The following is a 25,030-nucleotide window of genomic DNA, read 5'->3' as shown; positions in this document are numbered from 1 at the left end:
CCCCAATCTATGGCCAACACTGATGCACCGGTATCATACAGCCCACTAAGAACCTTTGCAATCTGGTGGACCATTATGCAATATAGAATACTTATCCTTGTGTATCAATGCCTATTTCCCTAAAAATTGTGAGCAGGACCCTCTTACCTTTTTGACTGTCTGTTAAAACCCAGTTTGTTGTATCACTGTTTCCAATTGTAAAGTGCAACGGAATTTGCTGCGCTATATAAGAAAATGTTAATAAATAAATAATACTGTAAAATATGCATATGCAGATGTCGGACTTATGCAACTTTATATTTGATGAGATGGAAATGAGGACTGAAAGGTAATGCATAAAGTAACAGACCTTTGAAGGCAAAGTGAGTGTGTGTGTGTGTGTGCTGTCCCTTGAGCAGTAATGGATTTACCACTAAGGGGGATATTCAATCGCCGTCGAGCATCTCCCGTGGGGGAGATGCTCGACGGGCCCTATTCAATGCTGTCTTCCCCGACAGCATTGAACAGGATTTCCTGGCAGAACGAGCCCGACATCTCTAGCTGTCGGGCTCGTTCTGCCAAGAACAGCCGGGAAGTGACGAGCTGCCGGCTGCATCTCATCACTTCCCGGCCGCAACTCGCGGCCACGCCCCCTTCTCGTCCCGCTGCAGGCGGGACATTGAATCCCGCCTGCTTGTTCTCGGTCGAGCTGACCGAGAACGGGACTGGGTCACGGCAGGCGAGCAAGCTCGTCTGCCGTGACCCGAAGATTGAATACCCCCCTAAGCAGCAAAAGTGCCTGCTTAGGACCTGGTGGGTCGCAGAGGGCCCGTCGACATGGCTGTTTAATGGAGAGTATTTTTGTGTGAATGCTTCCGAGCCCCAGCAAACTGTCCGCGCATTGATTGGATAGCTGATGGATGCCAGCTCCAGCGTATGTCTCCTTTCCTGCATTGTGTGGTCATGAACAGAGAAAGGAGCCCTCAGCTGACAAGACAGGACAAGGAACAATGCAATGTGCTGACACAAAGATGATCCATGAATTGCAGGTAAGGTGCCATGCATCTGCAGCATAATGATTTTACACTACGTTTCACCTGTTCCATAGGGGGGGGAGGGTCTGTTCACCTGTTAACTTTTCCCTGCTCCAAACATGGGTGTCAGCTGCGGGGAGTAGAGAGTGTCAGCGGGCAGGCTGTCAGCAAGTGTGTTTGTCAGTAAGTACCAGTGTGCAGCCAGGCGCTGTGGGGTATCAACGGATGAGCTGTCAGTAAGTGTGTGTCAGAGAGGGGTGGGGGAGGGAGGTGTCTGTGTCACAAGCACCAAACCCCATGGTTGCTTTTCTGCCACCCTGATACTTATGTCATTATTGTCTGCTGATGTAGCTATGCTTATGTACCCCGTACTTGTCATCTACTGTATTCAGCTGTAAGTTACTGTTTGGCATTCTCATTTATGTACCCTGTAATTGGGTGATGTGAGTCCATTGTGGCACCATATAAATAGGGATTATAATAATAATTAAATTTGTGTCAGTAAGTTTGTCTGTGTGTGTGTCAGCAAGTTGTATCTGTTAGTAATGGGTAGCATGGATGGTGTAATGGTTAGCATTACTGCCTCACAGCACTAAGGTCATGAGTTTAATTCCCGCCATGGCCCTAACTGTGCGGAGTTTGTATATTCTCCCCATGCTTTCGTGGGTTTACTTTTGGGTTGTTTCTTCCCACAATCCAAAAAGATACTGGTAGGTCACCGTAAAGATTCTGTATTTTTGCGTACAGGCCCGCAGATCATCCTTCTGTCAAAGTCCAGATCACAAGATGCCAGGTAACTCCACCAGGCACCCTGATGAAGACCCATAGGTCGAAACGTGTTAATGGTTTCTGGCATCTTGTGATCTGGACAGAAGGATGATATGCGAGCCTGTATGGAGAAATACCCAGGTTTTACATCTGTATGCCTACAGACACTCCTTTTTTTTTTTTTTAAAGGCGACACAGTACCAGGCTTTTTATTTTTGTCTATGTCAATTGTGATGTTAATAAATATGTTATGCTTTACACTATGAGGATATACTGTATGTTTTATGTTCACATATTGGAGGAGGAGAACGAAGCATTGAAAGTCTGACCCCCATTCTGTGTGATTTAACTTGGCCTAAGCAAGGCCAAAAAAGAGTACAGAGGTCTACAATACCCCCTTATTTTTTTTTGAAGACTGTGAATACAACAAATAGGACCATTGTTGAACATTCCTGAATACACACACACACACTGGACAACATTTATACCTTAATTAGGAGCATGGGTTCCATTCCCCCTTTTTTTATATTGATTGTTTGTAGGAGGTGTAACTACAGGTACCCAGCTGCACTTCCTTGGAGTGCAGTTACTTTATTATCCTTTTATACATGTCATTGTTAGCAGGGTCAGCCCATCTGATGTGCAGCACATGAGATAGAAAGACACTGCAGATATGAACATTTAGGGTATCACATTGCAACGATATATTGCCTAATGTGTACCCCACTTTAGGATCTCTAAAGTGGGGTACACATTAGGATCTATAAAGTATGGAGATACTGCATGACAATGTCCAGTATCTGTAGAGCTGGAACCATGACAGATGACCAAGGAGACTGTCTTAGCAGGAAACCTCAAAATGGCAAGGACTGGCCATCACTGTGGTAAGTCACTACAGCAAAAATGTTAGCTGTATGATATGGGCCATACACACCGCGCCATTACAGGCCCATTTCTAAGCAATATGACTAGATCACTTAGAAATTAAGCAGGATTGCTCCATGTGTATGGCCCCCATGATGACAGCATTATAAATGCTGTCATCACGTATAAATCAGTATAAATCTAATCGCCTGATTAGATTTATACTGCATGCAGTATAAATCTAGTCATCATCAGTTCTCTCTATTGAGACCACGGGCAGTGACAGATCTCTCAGCACAAATCGCTAGAGCAGCGCTGTGTGCTTAGCAATCTCTTCTGAGCTATACTAGATGCTATGCTCAGCAAGTCTGCTCACCTCACCTTGGGGGTTATTCTAGTTCATTCTTTCTGACAAAATCCTTCTTAGATGGACAAAACCATGTGCACTGCGGGTGGGGCAGATGTAACTTGTGCAGAGAGAATTAGATTTGGGTGGGGTTTTTCTTCAAAGTGAGATCTATATTGCAGTGTAAAATAAAGCAGTCAGTATTTTCCCTGCACAGAAACAAAATAACTCACCCAAATCTAATTCTATCTGCACATGTTACATCTGCCCCCCTGCAGTGCACATGGTTTTGTCCATCTAAGAAGGATTTTGTCAGAAAGAATGAACTAGAATAAACCCCCTTGTGGGGGGGGGGGGGGGGGCAGTTACTCACTATGCAAACAATGTTTACTCTATTTTTAAACCAAAATTTTGGTTCAGAATTGCTGATAAATTAAAGCGAATTTATGTTTCAATGACATGTTTTTCTGCTAGATTTGATGCAGTTGCTAACAATATAAGAAGCTGTAATTACAATAATGAATAATATACATAAAATAAATGGAATGTTGAGACTTTAATAAATATGTGCAGAATGCTTTCTTTAGATGTTAGAAGCCTTTCTCTACAACAGCATACATAGAATGACTGACAGCTTGGCATATATACTTTGTAGAAATATGCTGATTGGTTTACTGAGTCAGACAAGGGCAGAAGCAGGGAAATAACAGTAATGTAAATGATCACATTCTCAGTTTTAGAATAATTCAGTACTGCAAAGGTCGGCATAACCCAGAACAATGTTTTTTACGATAATGGTTCATATGTGGAAATCGTTATTTTAGGAATTATTGGATCGTTAATTAATTCACTTTTATACAGGAACATCCTGAGCTCTTCGGATTATTGAACAACTGCAAGGTGTGTCATAGACTGCGTATTATACTGATAGCGTACTTCCAACAATACACACCAGAGCTGTGGTCACGTAGGAGTAGTGAGATCATTCTGCATGCATATGATTGGCTCTTCAAGGAGAAATTAAATGTTTCTGAAACAGATGATTACTTAGCATAGAACATAGAGACATACTGAATGTGCACAGACTGTGAGGACTGTCTATGTCACTGCCAAGAACGGCCCACACTTGTCACGGTATGGAGTAAGAGAACATTCCCACTCTAGTGTATAACTGCACTGTTGTTTTTGGCATTTCCATTATTTTGGATATTTACTCTCATGTTGTGTCAATATACAAAAATACCCAAACTGGATGAGTATGTATCTTTTATCTTATTCAAGCTACAAAACGCAAACATTTCTCTTAAATTGACTTTCACCAGCAAAAACTGGGAAGGGGAGTTCTGCGTCTGATGTATCTGCTTTCTGTCATTCCCAAGGAAATGGCTGCTTGTAAAAGAATAATAAGGCTTCTAACAGGCGGCCCGTGCAACAATTTTTCATGCAAATAAAATACGATTACGCTTATGGCGAGGTTGGTGTTTTGTAGAAGGTTGAAAGAAGGACCGGTTCATTTGAAAACATTTCGAGTAGCCAAGCAAAACTGATCTGTATCGACGTATCCAAGGAAAGAATTCTAGGGCCAAAAGCTCATTTTTAACATGGATTTTTAAACAAACAATACAATGTTCTCCGCTTGTACTGAGGTCCGCGTGCACTCATCCTGCTATAGCTGTATGGCGCTCTGGGGCTCTGCTGCCAGACGGGATGCGGTGTCAGGGGCCGGCCTCTGACTGGGGCCATGTGTGCGCGTCCTGCAGAGAGACTGAGCTGCAGGAGCTGAGCGGGCTTTGTTTAGTTGTCAAATGGGGGGCAGAGACTGCACAGTGGTCTGGTAGCAGCACTTGTGGTTTATGTTAAATGTTTATAACTTTGGCTCCATGTTCCTGAGACTCCTTCAGCATCTTTCCCTACATATGCCTTGGTAGGACTCTCTGTGACTCTTTGGTACCCTGAAGCTGCTTGTTTAAATGTGGATGTGGTCCTATCACATTTATTTTTTCTATTAGCGACAGTGCGTTCTCAAGGTTCACAGCTTTCTCTACTTGGATGTACTTCTGAACAATCCTAAGTGACCGGGCATGTTTGTTCCTGGCCCATGTATTTTGCCTGCTCCAGCTATCTCTATAGTTGTCCTTACGAGACTAGTCCTACTTACAAAAAACGCGCTTTGCTTTCCCATGAGATTGAATATTGGCCAGATTAATAACCTGTTGGAAATGAATGCGAAGACTCTGTTCACCCCAATATTTTACTTAAGGTGTATGTCTAAAATATTGTTTTGTGATTCTGACCAGACCACTGCCTGATATTTTTGGGGGATGCCGTTCTCCCTTTAGTTATATTCTTTAGGTATATATTATACCTGCTACATATGGTTCTGTCAAATGCTATTTTATTTAACATGCTATATGTTCAATTGGATGTGGAGAGGCAGTGCTAGTATATTGTAACTTTGTCCTGTTGTGGTATTACCGTCTTTTTTACGGCACTTTCTCGTGCCTAGTCGGAATGCATATAAATCACTCTACCATTATACCCTGAATGGAATGGACCCACTACCACTTAATTGTGCCCTTTAAATGAGGGTGGGCTGGTCCTCACCTGGCTCAGAACATCCTGTTAACTTTGTCTCTATCAATTATCCATTTAATTTCCTTTATAGGAGGGGGGGGGGGGGGGGGTTAGGTGGGAGGGGGAATGTTAGGTTTTTAGGTATAGGTTAGCTAAGATAGTAAGGTCATATCCTATTTTTGATGCAGACTCAATTTGGATAAAGCTAAATGCCACTAATCTACTCCCTTTATAGATATAGCTTTAGTGGGTTTAAAGGTTAAGGTTTAGGGATCCAGGTATATCCTAAGTTGGGGTTAGGTTATACAGGGTGGGGGGTTTTGAGGGGGTTTACTTTGGGCATTTTTTGGGGGGGTTGTGTGATTTACTTTTGGTCTATGGTGTTTTGTTTTTTTATGTTTAAGACTGCAATATTTCTTGCTTTATGAGTCAGTGCAGTGTTAATTTGTCTGTCCTTAGCAACAGTAGCTTATGTACACTTTACTGTATAATCATTAGTTTTATACCTCTTTTATATATATATATATATATATATATATATATATATATATATATATGTATATGACCTGTCCAACCTGGATGGCGCCTCCAGGTGGTGGACTGGTTGATACTTTCTTATTATAGAGATATTTTATATGTATCCGTATCTGCCCTTGTTTTTTACATATTGTATGTGCATAATATGATGGAGGTGCACTGCTTGCTTATAAGTCTATCTTGTGTTTTGTATGTTTATGCAAAAATTTAATAAAAATACTTTAACCCCTTCCCGCCGCAGCCTGTTTTTGCCTTCCTGACAGAGCCCTTTTTTTCAAATCTGACATGTATCACTTAAGTGGGGATAACTTTTTTTTGCTTTTACTTATCCCAGTGATTTTGAGATTGTTTTCTCGTGACACATTGTACTTCGAGTTAGTGGTAAATTTGGGTCGATACAGTCTGTGTTTTTTTGTGAAAAATACCAAAATGTCGTAAAAAAATGGAAAATTTAGCAATTTTCAAAATGTTAAATTTTCTGCTTGTGAGACAAATAATCATACCACTCAAAATAGTTAATAACTAACATAGACCATATGTCTACTTTATGTTTCCATCATTATTTCAACCTCCTTTTAATTTTTTTGGACACTAGGAGGCTTAAAATATGAATAGCAAATTCTCAAATTTTCAAGAAAATTTCAAACACTGATTTTTCTAGGAACCAGTTCAGTTCTGATGTGACTTTGAGGGACTTGTATGTGAGACACCCCCATAAATGATGCCATTTCAAAAACTGCACCCCTCACAGTATTCAAAACAGCATTTTGGAAGTTTGTTAACCCTTTAGGTGTTTCACAGGAATTAAAACAAAGTGTAGGTGAAATTTCAAAATTTCATTTTTTTTGCAGATTTTCAATTTTAATACATTTTTCTAAGGAACACAGTAGATTTTACTAGAGAAATGTGACTAAAAATTGATTCCCCCAATTCTTTTGTTTTCATAAATATCCTATATGTGGCCCTAGTGTGCACGTTGACCAAACCACAGGCTTCATAATAGAAGGAGCACCTACTTGATTTTGGAGCCTCCTTTTTATGAGATTATTTTTTAGGCACCATGTAGGTTTCTAGGCACCATAAGATGCTAAAAGTTAGGAACCCCCCCACAAGTGACCCCATTTTGCAAACTACACCCCTCAGGGAATTCAACTAGGGGTATAGTGTACATTTCAAACCCCCAGGGGTTTCACCAATTGTGGTACAAATGGGCAGTGAAAATGAAAAATTAAATTTTTTACACAAAAATGCAGTTCTGGCTCAAAATTTTTCATTTTCACAAGGAATGAAGGAGACAAAGCACCCCAAAATCTGTGCCCCAATTTCTCCCGAGTACGGCAATGCCTCACATGTGACCAAAAAATACCATTTGGGTGCATGGCAGGACTCAGAAGGGAAGGAGTGATATTTGGATTTTGCAGCACAGATTCTGGTGGAATGTTGGTGGGTGCTATGTCGCATTAGCAAGACCCCCGAAGCACCAATACAGTGGAACCCCCCCACAAGTGACCCCATTTTGCAAACTACACCCCTCAGGGAATTCATCTAGGGCTATAGTGTACATTTCAAACCCCCAGGGGTTTCACCAATTGTGGTACAACTGGGCAGTGAAAATGAAAAATTACATTTTTTACACAAAAATGCAGTTCTGGCTCAAAATTTTTCATTTTCACAAGGAATGAAGGAGACAAAGCACCCCAAAATCTGTGCCCCAATTTCTCCCGAGTACGGTAATGCCTCACATGTGACCAAAAAATACCATTTGGGTGCATGGCAGGACTCAGAAGGGAAGGAGTGATATTTGGATTTTGCAGCACAGATTCTGGTGGAATGTTGGTGGGTGCTATGTCGCATTAGCAAGACCCCCGAAGCACCAATACAGTGGAACCCCCCCACAAGTGACCCCATTTTGCAAACTACATCCCTCAGGGAATTCATCTAGGGCTATAGTGTACATTTCAAACCCCCAGGGGTTTCACCAATTGTGGTACAACTGGGCAGTGAAAATGAAAAATTTAATTTTTTACACAAAAATGCAGTTCTGGCTCAAAATTTTTCATTTTTACAAGGAATGAAGGAGTCAAAGCACCCCAAAATCTGTGCCCCAATTTCTCCCGAGTACGGCAATGCCTCACATGTGACCAAAAAATACCATTTGGGTGCATGGCAGGACTTAGAAGGGAAGGAGTGATATTTGGATTTTGCAGCACAGATTCTGGTGGAATGTTGGTGGGTGCTATGTCGCATTAGCAAGACCCCCGAAGCACCAATACAGTGGAACCCCCCCACAAGTGACCCCATTTTGCAAACTACACCCCTCAGGGAATTCAACTAGGGGTATAGTGTACATTTCAAACCCCCAGGGGTTTCACCAATTGTGGTACAACTGGGCAGTGAAAATGAAAAATTAAATTTTTTACACAAAAATGCAGTTCTGGCTCAAAATTTTTCATTTTCACAAGGAATGAAGGAGACAAAGCACCCCAAAATCTGTGTCCCAATTTCTCCCGAGTACGGCAATGCCTCATGTGTGACCAAAAAATGGCAGGACTCAGAAGGGAAGGAGTGATATTTGGATTTTGCAGCACAGATTCTGGTGGAATGTTGGTGGGTGCTATGTCGCATTAGCAAGACCCCCGAAGCACCAATACAGTGGAACCCCCCCCACAAGTGACCCCATTTTGCAAACTACACCCCTCAGGGAATTCATCTAGGGGTATAGTGTACATTTCAAACCCCCAGGGGTTTCACCAATTTTGATACAACTGGGCTGTGCAAATGAAAAATTACATTTTTTTACACAAAAATGCAGTTCTGGCTCAAAATTTTTCATTTTCATAAGGTATGAAGGAGAAAAGGCACCCCAAAATCTGTGCCCCAATTTCTCCTGAGTATGGCAATGCCTCATATGTGACCAAAAAATACCAGTTGGGTGCATGGCAGGACTCAGAATGGAAGGATTGATTTTTGGATTTTGCAGCACAGATTCTGGTGGAATGAATGGTGGGTGCTATGTGGCATTAGCAAGACCCCCGAAGCACGGTGAAATGATGAACCTAATAATCCATAGATGTGTGGTATATTTTAAAACACTCCTTTATACATAGGCCGGGTTTGTCGGGGCAAGTTTCACAGTGGAAAATAGTATCCTTTCTTATTCCCTTTTTATAGCAAACTGTGCACCTTTTTTGTGTCCTGCCCTTTTTTGCAGTGGAGGGGATTTTGTTAGGAAAATGCTGCCCTGGTACAATACGGGGGCCAGTACTAGAAGTACTGGGGCCCTCTGCCTGCTGGTTCCCAAATATTAGGCCCTTTATGACTTCCTCTTGAAAGTGCATAAATGTCCCCCTCTGGCCGGTAGAACGGAATAGCACGTAAGCGTTATACAGTGCCATCTGGATGATATACACGGCCAGCTTCTTGTACCAGATTTTTGTTTTCCGCAGGGCACTGTACGGCTTCAGTATCTGATCTGAAAGATCCACTCCGCCCATGTACTTATTGTAATCTAGGATACAATTCTGTTTTGAGGTGTGGGTACTGGTACCTCGTACAGGGACGGAGGTGGTACTGTCTCCGTGAATTGTTGTCAGTATAAGGACATGCCTCTTGTCCTTATATTTGACCAACAACATATTTTCGGTGCATATTCCCCTGCTTTCACCCCTTCTCAGTACTTGGGCAATGTGCGTTTTTGGGAGGCCTCTTTGGTTCTTGCGCACAGTACCGCAAGCTGCTGTACCTCTTGAACCAAGGGCCTTAAACAGGGGGATGCTAGTGTAAAAGTTATCCACATAGAGGTGATAACCTTTATCCAGGAAGGGGTGCACTAAATCCCAGACAATTTTTCCACTAACACCTACGAGGGAGGGGGGGCATTCTGGCGGTTCAATTCTTGAATCCTTCCCTTCATATACCCTAAACCTGTGGGTGTACCCTGAGGTGCTTTCACACAGTTTATACATTTTTATGCCATACCTTGCCCTCTTACTGGGAAGGTACTGGCGGAATTTAACCCTTCCTTTAAAATGTATAAAGGACTCGTCGATACAAATAAATTTTTCAGGGATGTACAACTCTGCAAATTTGGCACTGAAATGATCAATGACCGGCCTGACTTTCAAAGGTGGGATCATCTCTGGGTGGGCACTGTGCATTATCGGTGTAATGTAAAAATTTAAGGATTATCTCAAAACGAGTCAGAGTCATGGCCAAACGGTAAAGTGGGGTGCTGTACAGAACATCTGTACTCCAATATTGCCTAATTTCTGGCTTTTTTACTATGCCCATATGTAACACCAGACCCCAAAACGTCATCATCTCTACTGCATCTACAGGGGTCCACCTAGCAAATGATGACGTGGGGTTTTGAGCAATAAACTGCTGGGCATATAAATTACTTTGGTCCACCATTAAATTTATAAAATCATCAGAGAAAAATAATTTGAAAAAGTCAATTTCTCTGAGACCTGTTGAATCAAATTGGATTCCTGGGATGGCCAAAAACTCAGGAACCTGGGGCTCAAAATTGTCTGGTGGTGGGGTCCATACGGGATCAATCATTTGGGGGGGGTCTCAGCTGCTCTACGGGGGCGTCTTTGAGGGGGTCCCTCATCACTAGAGGAGGAAGATGAGGTTAAGACGAATCCTTAAAATTCCCCGCTTGCATCACTGGCTGTGTCAGAGTCAGAGGCAAGCATGGCATATGCCTCCTCCGCTGAATACATTCTTCTGGATGACTGGGATGACATTTGGGATGACATTTGGGATGCCATTTTTATTTTTGTGTTTCTGTAAGTGTAATGTTGTGTAGGGGGGGTACAAACTTTATTTCAACACGGGGGGTATGTAGTGTGTAGTGTGTATGTAGTGCAGAAAAATACTTTACACAGGAATTTGATCCCAATAAAAAGAAAATTATATCAACCCTGTGCCAAAAATGCTGTTCAGTGATGTACGTCACTGATGTACGTCACTGATCAGCGCTCAGCGGCCACAAGACACCCACAAAAGCAACGTGGGTGTAAAAACAATTTAAACAAAATAAACCACAGCACTCTCCAAAAACAATTTAAAAAAACTGCAGAAAAAAAATTATATCAACCCTGTGCCAAAAATGCTGTTCAGTGATGTATGTCACTGATCAGCGCTCAGCGGCCACAGGACACCCACAAAAGCAACGTGGGTGTAAAAACAAAACCCCACTGCACTCTCCAAAAAAAAAAAACTGCAGATCAGTGATGCAGTGATGCAACACTGATTAGCAGTGAGGGGCAGCAGGCACACAACTGTGGGTGCAACCTGACAGGGTATATATAAAAAAAAAAAAAACCCTGGACCCCAAAAAAGGTGCTGATCACTTAGTTTATACTGATCAGCACAAAAGGGGGGACAGCAGTCAGTTGCACAGGCAGCACAACCTTTGGTGCAACTGACAGGTATATATATAAAAAAAAAACCCTGCACCCCCAAAAAGTTGCTGATCAGCACAGATATACTGATCAGCACAAAAGGGGGGGCAGCAGACACAAAATATAGCACTCTCTATCACTCTCTGTCACTATCTCTCACTATCTCTCACTATCTCTCACTATCTCTCACTATCTGTGACTCTATGACACTGCAGCAGCAGCAGCACACAGGAAGTCACAAGATCCAGGAAGCATCCAGCTGCTGGCAGCACGCTACCAGCGGTGATCAGGTAAGTATCAGGCAAGGATCAGGTCAGTATCATGACAGATTGGCACGGTGACCGCTCTGCACGCAATTCCAGACCGGAATAGCGTCTGCAGCGCAGTCACCGTTAGTTTAAATCACGCGCCATGGCTGTGATTGGTCCGTCGGTCCGACGGACCAATCACAGCCTTGGGGGCAGGTGGGGTGAGGTGTGGTCATCACCGGTGACCCCCTCACGCCCCCTCCCACCCGGCGGTGATTGATCCCTGTGTTACCGAGCGTCTGATTCGCCGGTAACACAGGAAAACGCTGCGACTGGCTGTTCACATTGAACAGCCAATCACAGCGATCGCCGACGGGGGGGAGGCATCGCCGCCCCCCCTGGGCATGCTGGGACATGTCTGCTGTCAGGGACAGCAGACATCGTCCCTCTGTCACCGCGTCCCTAGACGCGGTGACAGTTTAAAGTCATGACGTATATATACGTCATGTGTCGGGAAGTACATCCCGGCCATGACGTATATATACGTCAAATGTCGGGAAGGGGTTAATTAAAAAAAAAGTGTACTTGTTTCCTAGCACGGCCACAATCGTGAGTAATCGTGTCCCTTACTTAAGGGACACGATTACCCACGATGGACCCGATTTCTTTTGAAATCAGGTCCATTTTGCCGGCTAGGATAAAATATCGGGGGCATCGCGTCGGTCGGGACCATTAACATTGGTCCCGACGCGATGCCCCCGATATTTTCATAGACTTCAATGTTAAAAAATATTTTAACATTGAAATCTTGTCGGGAAAGGTAAAATATCGGGGGCATCGCGTCGGTCGGGACCATTAACATTGGTCCCGACGCGATGCGACGCGATGCCCCCGATTTTTGCATAGGATTCAATGTTAAAAAAAATTTTAACATTGAAATGGTGTAAAAATGTAAAAAAATATGACCCATTTCACATTATAGATGTCCCCGTCGTCGCCCCACGATAGACGCCAACCCGAAGCGTGGCGAGCGCAGCGAGCCCGCGAGGGGCGGCGGTACGCGTCCTCCGACCTTTTCATGCCCTACTATCCACTAGGGCGTGGAGTGAGAATAGAATAGTGTGGCGAGCGCAGCGAGCCACCGAGCCCGAAGCGTGGCGAGCGCAGCGAGCCCCGCGAGGGGACGCGGATACCTTCACAGTTATACGCGTCCCCTTGCGGGCTTCACAGGTGTCCGTGGCGACGCGGACACCTGTGAAGCCCGCGAAGGGACGCGTTTACCTGTGAAGGTATCCGCGTCCCCTCGCGGGGCTCGCTGCGCTCGCCACGCTTCGGGCTCGGTGGCTCGCTGCGCTCGCCACACTATTCTATTCTCACTCCACGCCCTAGTGGATAGTAGGGCATGAAAAGGTCGGAGGACGCGTACCGCTGCGCTCGCCACGCTTCGGGTATGCGTCTATCGTGGGCTGCTGTTTACGCGCTTCAATTTGGGGGGGTTGGGAATTTTTTTCATTGAATACAATGTAAAATTGGGTCCCAGGGACCCAATTTACATTGGATTCAATGAAAAAAATCGGGTCAAAAATCGGTCGGTCGCGTCGATCGCATCGCATGCGACCAAATCGCATGCGATGCGATCGACCCGATTTTTTTCAGCACGACCACCCCGATCTTAATCGGTGTGGCCGTGCTAGGAAACAAGTACCAAAAAAAGTTTATAACTTTAAGTGAAGCCTTGAAAGTTACAGTATAATTTCTTCCATTGTTATGAGTAAGATATGCTAACGATTGTGAAATCTAAAACGATTTTTCAATGTTATGATGGTTCTATTGTTTCATCATGTTATGCAATGCATGGGAAGACGCATAATTCCAGCGGGGAAGTCAGTGGTGTCCCAACACAGTAATTTACTTTGATTTCTAAACAAACAATACAATGTGCAATTGTAAATTATCAATTCGTCAGAAGAGAGAACTTAATCTTTCAAATGGTGATTCATGTTTTGATTTTGGTTAAGTTTGAAGGGAGAAAAAGGGAGAATTACAGAAAATCACCTTCTAGAAATAATATATACGACTGAATAATACTCCTGTTCAAATCTTGTCACTGGGATTTGATAAGTTACACATTAAGGGGGGGGGGGTATCCAAATACCCCTGTAAAATATCTGAAGAGAGAAAAACTTTAATTTTACACTTTTTTTTTTTCAAATTTGTCACCAATGGGTTTTATGTGCCTTCAGCTGATGCAGCCCCATTTGCGCTCAAAGACAGGGCTGCTTTCGAGGCTCACACTATGCATGTGTAATCAATGGATTAGCATGCATTGGTTTACCATGCTGGGGAAAATGCAATTTCATTGAATAGCTCTGAGCATGAAACTCAAAACTTGTTGCCTCGCAAAAATAGTTGGATAATTTAATTACCCCCATTGTGTCACAGATTGCTAACATCTCCGTCTGTGGCGGGCCTGCAATATAGTGGTCCCATCCTGGCATTTGTGCCAACACTAGCCGAGCATACAGGGCAGGTCAGCCAACCTGCTGAGACCCTCCATAGAGGCAAGAAATAGGTATGTCACAGAACTTGAAATGGTGACAATCGTTTGTCCTAAAACTTTTGGGTAGTAAAGTTAAATTTTTACCAGACATCCAGTAGAATATTAACACTAGGGATACCAATCCTGGGGCATTTTTCCAATCCTGGTCTTTGGGACGGAAAAAGCCCAATCCTGGGATTCCCAGAGTTGGCCTCCCTAATAAAACAAACACGACCCGGCCACCCCAAACCGGCCGTCCCACACATTTAATTACATTGACATGCGGCGGCAGTGCTGATGGGAACGGGCGGCAGTGGTGTGGACGGGTGCGGGGGTACACAGCATGACCTCTGACCATGACACACTGCACAGAGCTGCACACCGGGGTCAGAAACAGCTGGGCAGCGTCTGAGCAGGTGATCAGATGCTGCCCAGCATTTAACTATGCATGCGCAGTCTAATCCCGAAATCCTGGGATTGGAAACTCCAACAATTTTAGGGCCAAATCCCGAGATCCCCCAGATCACGATCCCGGGTTTGGACACCTTAATTAATTAATTAATTAACACTGAACAATGTATTTTACTTTCATGGTTCTAATCTGAAAATATGTACTTCATTCCGCACAGTCCTTACAATACAATGCAGTTCAGTGTCATTCAAGTATAAAATCTGCTTTCTACATAATTCATGACTGCAGAGTATGACCTGATAAATGGATTTACTGGTGGGCAAACACTAGTCACTTCTGCAGCTAGCAATATGTATCCGCATAAGACAAATCTCATGCGCCGCAAATAACACAAAACTAATCAAGGGAACACATTTACTCCAATCATTCACTTAAATCGGCAGAATAAATATGTGAAATGAGCATTTATTAAAGTACCTTGTTTAAAACAAGAACGATATCCCCTTCTCTGATTGTCAATTCATCTTCATTTAGTGCTTCATATGGAAAGAGAACTTTACAGTATTCCTTGGCTGCAAAACAAAAGAAAAAAGCTTGCTGTAACATTCACTTAGCATTAGTAATCAGGATGCAAAGATTAGAAAAACAAAACAATAAATGATATCTAGTTGACAAACCATGCCTTACAGGTCAGGTCTAAGGCTTCTCGGCACCCTAGGCAAAACCTCAATCTACTTCCCCCACCACCCCACCCTTCCACCAATACCACCTTTCCAGCCTTGCAAGTGAAAGTGTAGAAGAGGCATCTTAGAAGTTCCACACCTGCCACCTGCATTAAATAAAACAAAGATGTCTTCCTCATAGACATCCTTAATTTTGTGATAGGCAGACTCCCCACCACCACTACTGGATCCCAGCATCCTAGGCAGGGATCCTTCATAGTTCTAAAAGCCTTTTCTAGAAATTAGTATCTCTTATATATTTAGCCAGATCCGTCAGTCAAAGCAGTGTGGCAAACGGTGGGCGGGGTTTCACGGGTGATTGACAGGCCCATCCACCGTCAGCCACACTGCAAAAGCAAGGCACTTCCGTTATACACACCACCTCTCTTCTCCACACCAGCCCTCGCCCACCACTCCCCATGCCCGCCCACACATGCACAAACTCCACCCCACGGCTGCTCACTGCCCACAAACACCCCCCCCACACTCAGCCCCTGCCCGCCCATAAGGCATCTCCACGTCTCCACAACGCGCGCCCAGCCACCCCCCCACCCGCCCCCGGCCCCACCCCCACCCCCCACCGTCACCTCCCCTTCCGACCATTATGCCTCTCAGGTCCGGACACCAGCCACGCTGCCTGCCGCTCACAGCTGACACGCAGACGCAGCCTTCCAGCGCCCTTCACAACGCCGCACGGATCACCAGTCAGCTGCCTGCCAGATGCTGGCTGTCGCCCAGCAGAGACACGCGCAGCATCCCGACTACAACCCCCAGCCCCCTTCACCAGAGGCGTCATCTCGCCCGCTGCTGCCACTTCTATCCCGCCCGCTCATATCTCCACCCCCCCCGCCGGCTCTCCCGCAAGCTCCCCCGCCGTGTTCAGCGAGATGTGCACGGTATTTAAAAGTCACATCTCCCGCTGGACCGCGCTAGCCAATAGGCGCTTGCGGTCCAGCAGCCAAACAACTGGTGGCTGCTGGACCGCGAGCGCCTATTGCCTAGCGCGGTCCAGCGGGAGATGTGACTTTTAAATAGCAGAACCGTGCACTTGCACGTCTCGCCAAACACAGCGGGGAGCCGGGACTCGGGAGCGGGCAGGCTGATTGCACCGCTGCTTTGCCGGCTGTGGGGGCGCACACTGTACCCTGACAGCTGGGGGTCTCCACACTACTCCATGCTCTGCACTATGTCCCCCACCCACCCACCCTGCTCTGCACTATGTCCCCCACCCACCCACCCTGCTCTGCACTATGTCCCCCACCCACCCACCCTGCTCTGCACTATGTCACCCACCCACCCACCCTGCTCTGCACTATGTCACCCACCCTGCTCTGCACTATGTCACCCACCCACCCTGCTCTGCACTATGTCACCCACCCACCCACCCTGCTCTGCACTATGTCACCCACCCACCCTGCTCTGCACTATGTCACCCACCCACCCTGCTCTGCACTATGACACACACACCCGGCTCTGCACTATCCCACCCACACTGCTCTGCACTATCCCATCCACCAACCCACCCTGCTCTGCACTATCCCACCCCTGCACTATCCCACCCACCCACCCCTGCACTATCCCACCCACCCACCTCCGCGCTAGCCAATAGGCGCTTGCGGTCCAGCAGCCAAACAACTGGTGGCTGCTGGACCGCGAGCGCCTATTGCCTAGCGCGGTCCAGCGGGAAATGTGACTTTTAAATAGCAGCACCGTGCACTTGCACATCTCGCCAAACACAGCGGGGAGCCGGGACTCGGGAGCGGGCAGGTTGATTGCACCGCTGCTTTGCCGGCTGTGGGGCCGCACACTGTACCCTGACATCTGGGGGTCTCCACACTACTCCATGCTCTGCACTATGTCACCCACCCACCCTGCTCTGCACTATGTCACCCACCCACCCTGCTCTGCACTATGTCACCCACCCACCCTGCTCTGCACTGTCACCCACCCTGCTCTGCACTATGTCACCCACCCACCCACCCTGCTCTGCACTATGTCACCCACCCACCCTGCTCTGCACTATGTCACCCACCCACCCTGCTCTGCACTATGACACACACACACACCCGGCTCTGCACTATCCCACCCACACTGCTCTGCACTATCCCATCCACCAACCCACCCTGCTCTGCACTATCCCACCTCTGCACTATCCCACCCACCCACCTCTGCACTATCCCACCCACCTCTGCACTATCCCACCCACCCACCTCCGCGCTAGCCAATAGGCGCTTGCGGTCCAGCAGCCAAACAACTGGTGGCTGCTGGACCGCGAGCGCCTATTGCCTAGCGCGGTCCAGCGGGAGATGTGACTTTTAAATAGCAGCACCGTGCACTTGCACATCTCGCCAAACACAGCGGAGAGCCGGGACTCGGGAGCGGGCAGGCTGATTGCACCGCTGCTTTGCCGGCTGAGGGGGCGCACACTGTACCCTGACAGCTGGGGGGACTCCATACTACTCCCTGCTCTGCACTATGTCACCCACCCACCCACCCTGCTCTGCACTATGTCACCCACCCACCCACCCTGCTCTGCACTATGTCACCCACCCACCCTGCTCTGGACTATGTCACCCACCCACCCACCCTGCTCTGCACTATGTCACCCACCCACCCTGCTCTGCACTATGTCACCCACCCACCCTGCTCTGCACTATGTCACCCTCCCACCCTGCTCTGCACTATCCCATCCACCAACCCACCCTGCTCTGCACTATCCCACCCACCCTGCTCTGCACTATCCCACCTCTGCACTATCCCACCCACCCACCTCTGCACTATCCCACCCACCCACCCTGCTCTGCACTATCACTACCACCGCTCTGCACTATCACTCCCACCCTCCCCTCCACTATCAATTACTCACACCTACCCTCCCTGCGAGCAATTTCAGTCCCCCTTGGCAACGAGCAATTTCAGTCCCCCGTTGGCATTGAGCATGAAGCCCTTGGCATCGAGCATGTAGGTAAGTGGCACTTATGTGTTAAATTTGTAATGGGCATTACGGTTTGTTAAATAGTATGCAATGGGCATTGCAGTGTGTTAGTATGCGATGGGCATTGCGGTGTGTTAGTATGCGATGGGAATTGCAGTGTGTTAGTATGCGATGGGCATTACGGTGTGTTAGTATGTGACGAGCATTACGGTGTGTTCTATAGTATGCCATGGGCATCATGTGTGCTCTTATGTGTAATTGGCGTTATGGCTGTGGCTTTATGTGTAATTGGTATTACAAAGTTGGTTAAAATGTGCAATGAGCATTACGGTGTGTGGTATAATGTTGGGCCATGCACACTTTTCACTGCGCAGGAGCCTCACCTACTACAAATTGGGGGGCGCAAAACATGCCCTTGCTCCGGCGCCGTGTCACCTACCTGCACCACTGCCCTTCACACACCCGCACGGATCACCAGCCACGCTGCCTGCCTAACAAACGCTGGCTGTCGCCCAGCTGAAACGCAGACGCAGCCTCCCAGCCAGACACTGCTACCTGCCGCCCAGGGGACCCGCTGGCTAACGCTCCCAGCTGCCTCCCACCCAGACACCGCTACCTGCCGCCCATGGGACCCGCTGCCTAACGCTCCCAGCTGCCTCCCACCCAGACACCGCTACCTGCCGCCCATGGGACCCGCTGCCTAACGCTCCCAGCTGCCTCCCACCTAGACACCGCTACCTGCCGTCCAGGGGACCCGCTGCCTAACGCTCCCAGCTGCCTCCCAGCCAGACACCGCTAACTGCCGGCCACGGGACCCGCTGCCTGACGCTCCCAGATAACGCTGTCCGCTCCCAGGTAAACCACAAACACTGCCTCCCACCCGCTGCCTGCCGCTCTCACCAAGGCCTCCCAGGGGACCCGCTGCCTCACGCAAACACCCCTCCCCACCAGCTGCCCAACCCAGCCAGCCCCACGTCTACACAACGCACACCCACCCCCCCCCCACCAACCCCCACCGCTACCTGCCGCCCAGGGGACACGCTGCCTGACGCTCCCAGCTAACGCTATCCGCTCCCAGGTAAGACACAAACACTGCCTTCCACCCGCTGCCTGCCGCTCTCACCAAGGCCTCCCAGGGGACCCGCTGCCTCACGCAAACACCCCTCCCCACCAGCTGCCCAACCCAGCCAGCCCCACGTCTACACAACGCACACCCACCCCCCACCGCTACCTGCCGCCCAGGGGACACGCTGCCTAACGCTCCCAGCTAACGCTATCCGCTCCCAGGTCAGACACAAACGCTGGCTCCCACCCCCTGCCTAACGCTCTCAGCAAGGCCTCCCAGGGGACCCGCTGCCTCACGCATCTCCACGCAAACGCACCGCGCAACCCCCCTCCCCAACACTTGGCCGACCCAGCCAGCCCTACGTCTACACAACGCAACGCCAACCCCCCCCCCCCCCTCAACACACACGCTGCCTCCCAGCCACCCACCGCTGCCTGCCACTCTTAACAAGGCCTCCCAGGGGACCCGCTGCCTCCGCTCCCAGGTCACACACAAACGCTGGCTCCCAGCCGCTGCCTAACGCTCTCAGCAAGGCCACCCAGGGGACCCGCTGGCTCACGCATCTCCACGGAAACGCACCACGCAAACCCCCTCCCCACCAGCCCCACGTCTACACAACGCAAGGCCAACCCCCCCCCCCCCCCCCCCGGCCCGCTCAACACACAAGCTGGCTCCCAGCCACCCACCGCTGCCTGCCACTCTCAGCAAGGCATCCCCGGGGACCCACTGCCTAACACTCCCAGCAAAAGCTGTCCGCTCCTAGCTGAGACACACATTCTGGCTCCCAGACACCCACCGCTGCCTGCCACTCTCAGCAAGCCCTCCCAGGGTACCCGCTGCCTCACGCTCCCAGCTAAAGCTGTCCGTTCCAAACACACTCACATCTATGCCTCCACACACACACATCCATGCCTACAATACTCACACGTACACACACATACACCCATCCATGCCTACCATAATCACAACGACCCCATACCACTGCACTAACAACATCTCTTCTAACAAAACTGTACTCCCTTAAACATTTCATAACTCCAATACTTTTGCACACTTCCATTTATGTGTTCAAATATTTCCATTTGCTTACATGACCCTTACAAACTCACACTTTACAACATCTGCCCACTGACGCACCAACTACAGCGTCAACCACACACTCACATCTGTGCCTGCAATACTAACAAGTACACACACACCCACCCATGCCTACCACACTCACAACTAAACACACTCCTGCATGTCTACAACACTTGCAAATACACACACACACACACACACACACACACACCCATCCATCCATCCATGCCTCCAAAAATACACAATACACACACACACCCATCCATCCATGCCTCAAAAATTCCTAAATGCGCACACACACACACACACACACACACACAAACACACCCATCCATACCTCCAATACTCACAAATCCTTTGGAACACTTCTATGTACAGTATGTCTTCAGATTTGACATTTACTTCAAGGTGCCTTCAAAACTCTGTATTACACAGTACTCTTTAGTAGGTTTCCCCACTAACGCACCAACATGATTTTTACACACACACACACACACACACACACACACACACACACATCCCTCCATTGCTCACAACTACACACACCCATCCATGCCTCCAATACTCACAACTACACCCACCCACAAACCCATCCATCCCTCCAATACTACCAACCACACACACCCATCCATGCCTACAATACTCACAACTACACACACACACACACACCCATCCATAACTCCACTACTCACACAGCCATCTATTCCTCCATTACTCACAACTACACACACACACACCCATCCATAACTCCACTACTCACACAGCCATCTATTCCTCCATTACTCACAACTACACACACACACACACACACCCATCCAGCCCTCCAATACTCACAACTACACACACACATCCATCCATACCTACAATACTCACTACTACACACACACACATCCATCCCTCCAATACTCACAACTACACAGACACACACACATCCCTCCAATACTCACAGCTACACACACACCCATCCATGCCTCTTATACTCACAACTACACACACCCATCCATGCCTCCAATACTTACAACTACACACACACATCCATGCCTACAATACTCACAACTACACACACACACACACACATCCATCCATGCCTACAATACTCACTACTACTACACACACACACACACACACACACACACACATCCATCCCTCCAATACTCACAACTACACACACACCCATCCATGCTCTCACTCAAATGCACTTTAAGAACATTATTCGGCAAATTACACTGTATCTCACATTCACATATATTTCTACTTCTAATGGGGCGAAGCCCCTCACGACGGTGTGAAGAGCGCCCGGAGGGCGCGATGAATCACCTAGTAGAGAATAAGTGTACACTGACGTAATGTTGATTGAAGTTGAATTGTCAACAATATGATTTTAGTATAATTCTAGGTACTTGTGTATTATAGCGGCGTCCATCGCATCGCATACCAAAAGGCATGCGATGCGATATTGCGCGTTGTTGTACAATGTCATACAATTTTAAAATTGTATGACATTGTATATGGCATACAATGCCATACAATGCGATGCGATTAAAAATTGGGTACTTGTTTCCTATCTGGGCGCCCACTAAGTTAATTGCGCACCATGCTATTCTCCGTAGAGAAATCGGATCGCATCGCATCGTACACATACACGATATTGAACGATGCGATGCGATGCGATGCGATTCGATTTCCCATAGGAAACAATGTTAAATGGCTCAATTTAGCCAAATTCTCATAGGAACAATAGTAAATGGGCCAAAAACACCCCTGAACATTGAAATGTCCCCCCAAAAGTAGTTGACGCCACCCCGCCATCAACGTGAACCCGAAGCGTGGCGAGCACAGCGAGCCCGCGAGGGGCGGCGGTACGCGTCCTCCGACCTTTTCATGCCCTACTATCCACGTCGGCGTGGAGTGAGAATAGAATAGTGTGGCGAGCGCAGCGAGCCACCGAGCCCGAAGCGTGGCGAGCGCAGCGAGCCCCGCGAGGGGACGCGTAAACCTTCACAGGTAAACGCGTCCCTTCGCGGGCTTCCCAGGTGTCCGCGTCGCCATGGACACCTGGGAAGCCCGCGAGGGGACGCGGATAACTGTGAAGGTATCCGCGTCCCCTCGCGGGGCTCGCTGCGCTCGCCACGCTTCGGGCTCGGTGGCTCGCTGCGCTCGCCACACTATTCTATTCTCACTCCACGCCCTAGTGGATAGTAGGGCATGAAAAGGTCGGAGGACGCGTACCGCCGCCCCTCGCGGGCTCGCTGCGCTCGCCACGCTTCGGGTTCACGTTGATGGCGGGGTGGCGTCAACTACTTTTGGGGGGACATTTCAATGTTCAGGGGTGTTTTTGGCCCATTTACTATTGTTCCTATGAGAATTTGGCTAAATTGAGCCATTTCACATTGTTTCCTATGGGAAATCGAATCGGATCGCATCGCATCGCATCGCATCGTTCAATATCGTGTATGTGTACGATGCGATGCGATCCGATTTCATTACGGTGCCGTACGTAGAAAACCTGGGCGCCCAGATAGGAAACAAGTACCAAAAATTGTATAAGCACCCTAATGGGTGCTTACAATGTTAAATGCACCCCCACGCCACCCCCCCACTATAAACGTGAACCTGAAGCGCAGCGAGCCCACGAGGGGCGGCGGTACGCGTCCTACGACCTTTTCATACCCCCACTATCCACGTCAGCGTGGAGTTGATTTTATAAAGTGTGGCGAGCGCAGCGAGCCACCGAACCCGAAGCGTGGCGAGCGCAGCGAGCCTCGCGAGGGGACGCAGATACCTGTGAAGCCCGCGAGGGGACGCGGATACCTGTGAAGGTATCCGCGTCCGCTCGCCACGCTTCAGGCTTGGTGGCTCGCTGCGCTCGCCACACTTTATAAAATCAACTCCACGCCAACGTGGATAGTGGGGGTATGAAAAGGTCGTAGGACGCGTACCGCCTCCCCTCGTGGGCTCGCTGCGCTCGCCACGCTTCGGGTTCACGTTTATAGTGGGGGGTGGCGTGGGGGTGCATTTATCATTGTAAGCACCCATTTGGGTGCTTAAAAGCACCCTTTAGGGTGCTTATACAACTTTTCATCGTATAGGGGGCAAAAATCGCGTTGCATCGCATGCCATCTGGTGTATGGCATGCGATGCGATAAAAACATTGCACGACCAACATTGGGGGCGCCGCTATAATACACAAGTACCTAATTCTATCTCTAATCTGAAAAGAAATGTCAACATTCAGGCTGAACCCAAACATTTAAGGAGTTGGCAGTAGTGATTGAGTTACACTTGACCCTTGGAAAGTCGAGTAAAGCTAGGCAAGGGATTGTGCCAGTACCAAAGATGTTGATGAGTGCCCACGAGCGCACCTGCAGTGACCTCCTGACCACCCAGGTTCCAGTTGTCAAGCCAAAGGCACCACTTTCCACTATTTGCTTTAAATGCGACGAGCCCGGACATGTATAGCGGGGCTGCCGAAGACAGGGAAAGTTGACGGATTGCAGCGTGGGGAAAGCAGCTCGGCTGAAGGTCAACATGGCTGCAGGAACAATATGTCAAGCAAAGTCCACCCTGTTCCCTATAATGGTACAGCTGGAAGGCCAGGAGATTTGGGCCCTAGTTGACACTGACAGTGAACCTCTCGTGAGGATACTGTGTATACACTGCAATGTTGAGGAGTGCCCACAAAGCGTAACTACCCCTGGTCATACAAGGCCAGCCAAGAAAATGTGGTGCCTGCAGTGACCTCCTGACCACCTAATCCACTGATCCTGGGCCATGACTTTGAATTGCTGCAGGAGCTGGTTACATGGCATGATGTGGGCAAATGGTCAGCAGATAAGGCATCTCAGAAGCCGGAAAACTGAGAATACAAAAGCTTGGCATCTGGGAGAGCTACTGCAGCCACTCTGGAGGAAACAGAGACTTAGGCCCAGTGGGACCTTGCTGGTGAGAAAGTATCATTGCAGGACTTTGAATGAGACCAATGGTGGATAGGAATCTGGTTAATGCCTTTGAAACTGTGAAAGTGGTTAATGGTAAGGTAGTTGATGCTTTGCCACCAGAAGGTGTACAATGTTTTGTGTTAAGAAATTATTTGCTATATCGTGTAACCACTTTGCAGGAGAAGAGGGTAGACCAGCTGTTAGTGCCTCAAAAACTTGAGCAGTTGGTATTGGGAGTTGCACGCACACATCTGTATGTGCCCATTTAGGGGAGGAGAAAACTCTCCAACACATACAGTTGAGGTTCTTTTGTCCAGGCATCCATGCAGCAATTAAGAGGTATTGTCAGGAATGCCCAAAGGAGGTCTTAATGGACCACAGTACCCCTTTTGTTTCTAAATTTATGAAAGCTCTATGCCGATTGTTAAAGGTAGATAGGACTCCTACCTCAGTTTACCAACCCCTGCAAACAGATGGCCTGGTAAAAAAAAGGTTTAATCAGACTCTTAAACAGATGATAAAGAGAGTGGTGTCTCAAGAGAGATGAGAACTTACTCCTACTTTATTTGATGTTCGC

General features: G+C 47.9%; 1 protein-coding gene across 3 annotated transcripts in view; it reads right to left on the bottom strand.

The window, feature by feature from the left end:
• SH3KBP1 (SH3 domain containing kinase binding protein 1) overlaps nt 1-25,030 on the bottom strand; it is a 345,673-nt gene that overhangs the window by 63,282 nt on the left and 257,361 nt on the right. For all 3 annotated transcript variants that reach the window (XM_083172486.1, XM_083172487.1, XM_083172488.1), the window contains one exon: nt 15,190-15,284. In XM_083172486.1, coding sequence (XP_083028612.1) covers nt 15,190-15,284 — 95 coding nt within the window. The remainder of the gene's footprint in view (nt 1-15,189; nt 15,285-25,030) is intronic.

Source organism: Crinia signifera, chromosome 2, assembly GCF_055691185.1.
Source record: "Crinia signifera chromosome 2, ASM5569118v1, whole genome shotgun sequence".
Classification (NCBI taxonomy): Eukaryota; Metazoa; Chordata; class Amphibia; order Anura; family Myobatrachidae; genus Crinia; species Crinia signifera.
This window is presented reverse-complemented; position numbering and strand designations above follow the sequence as displayed.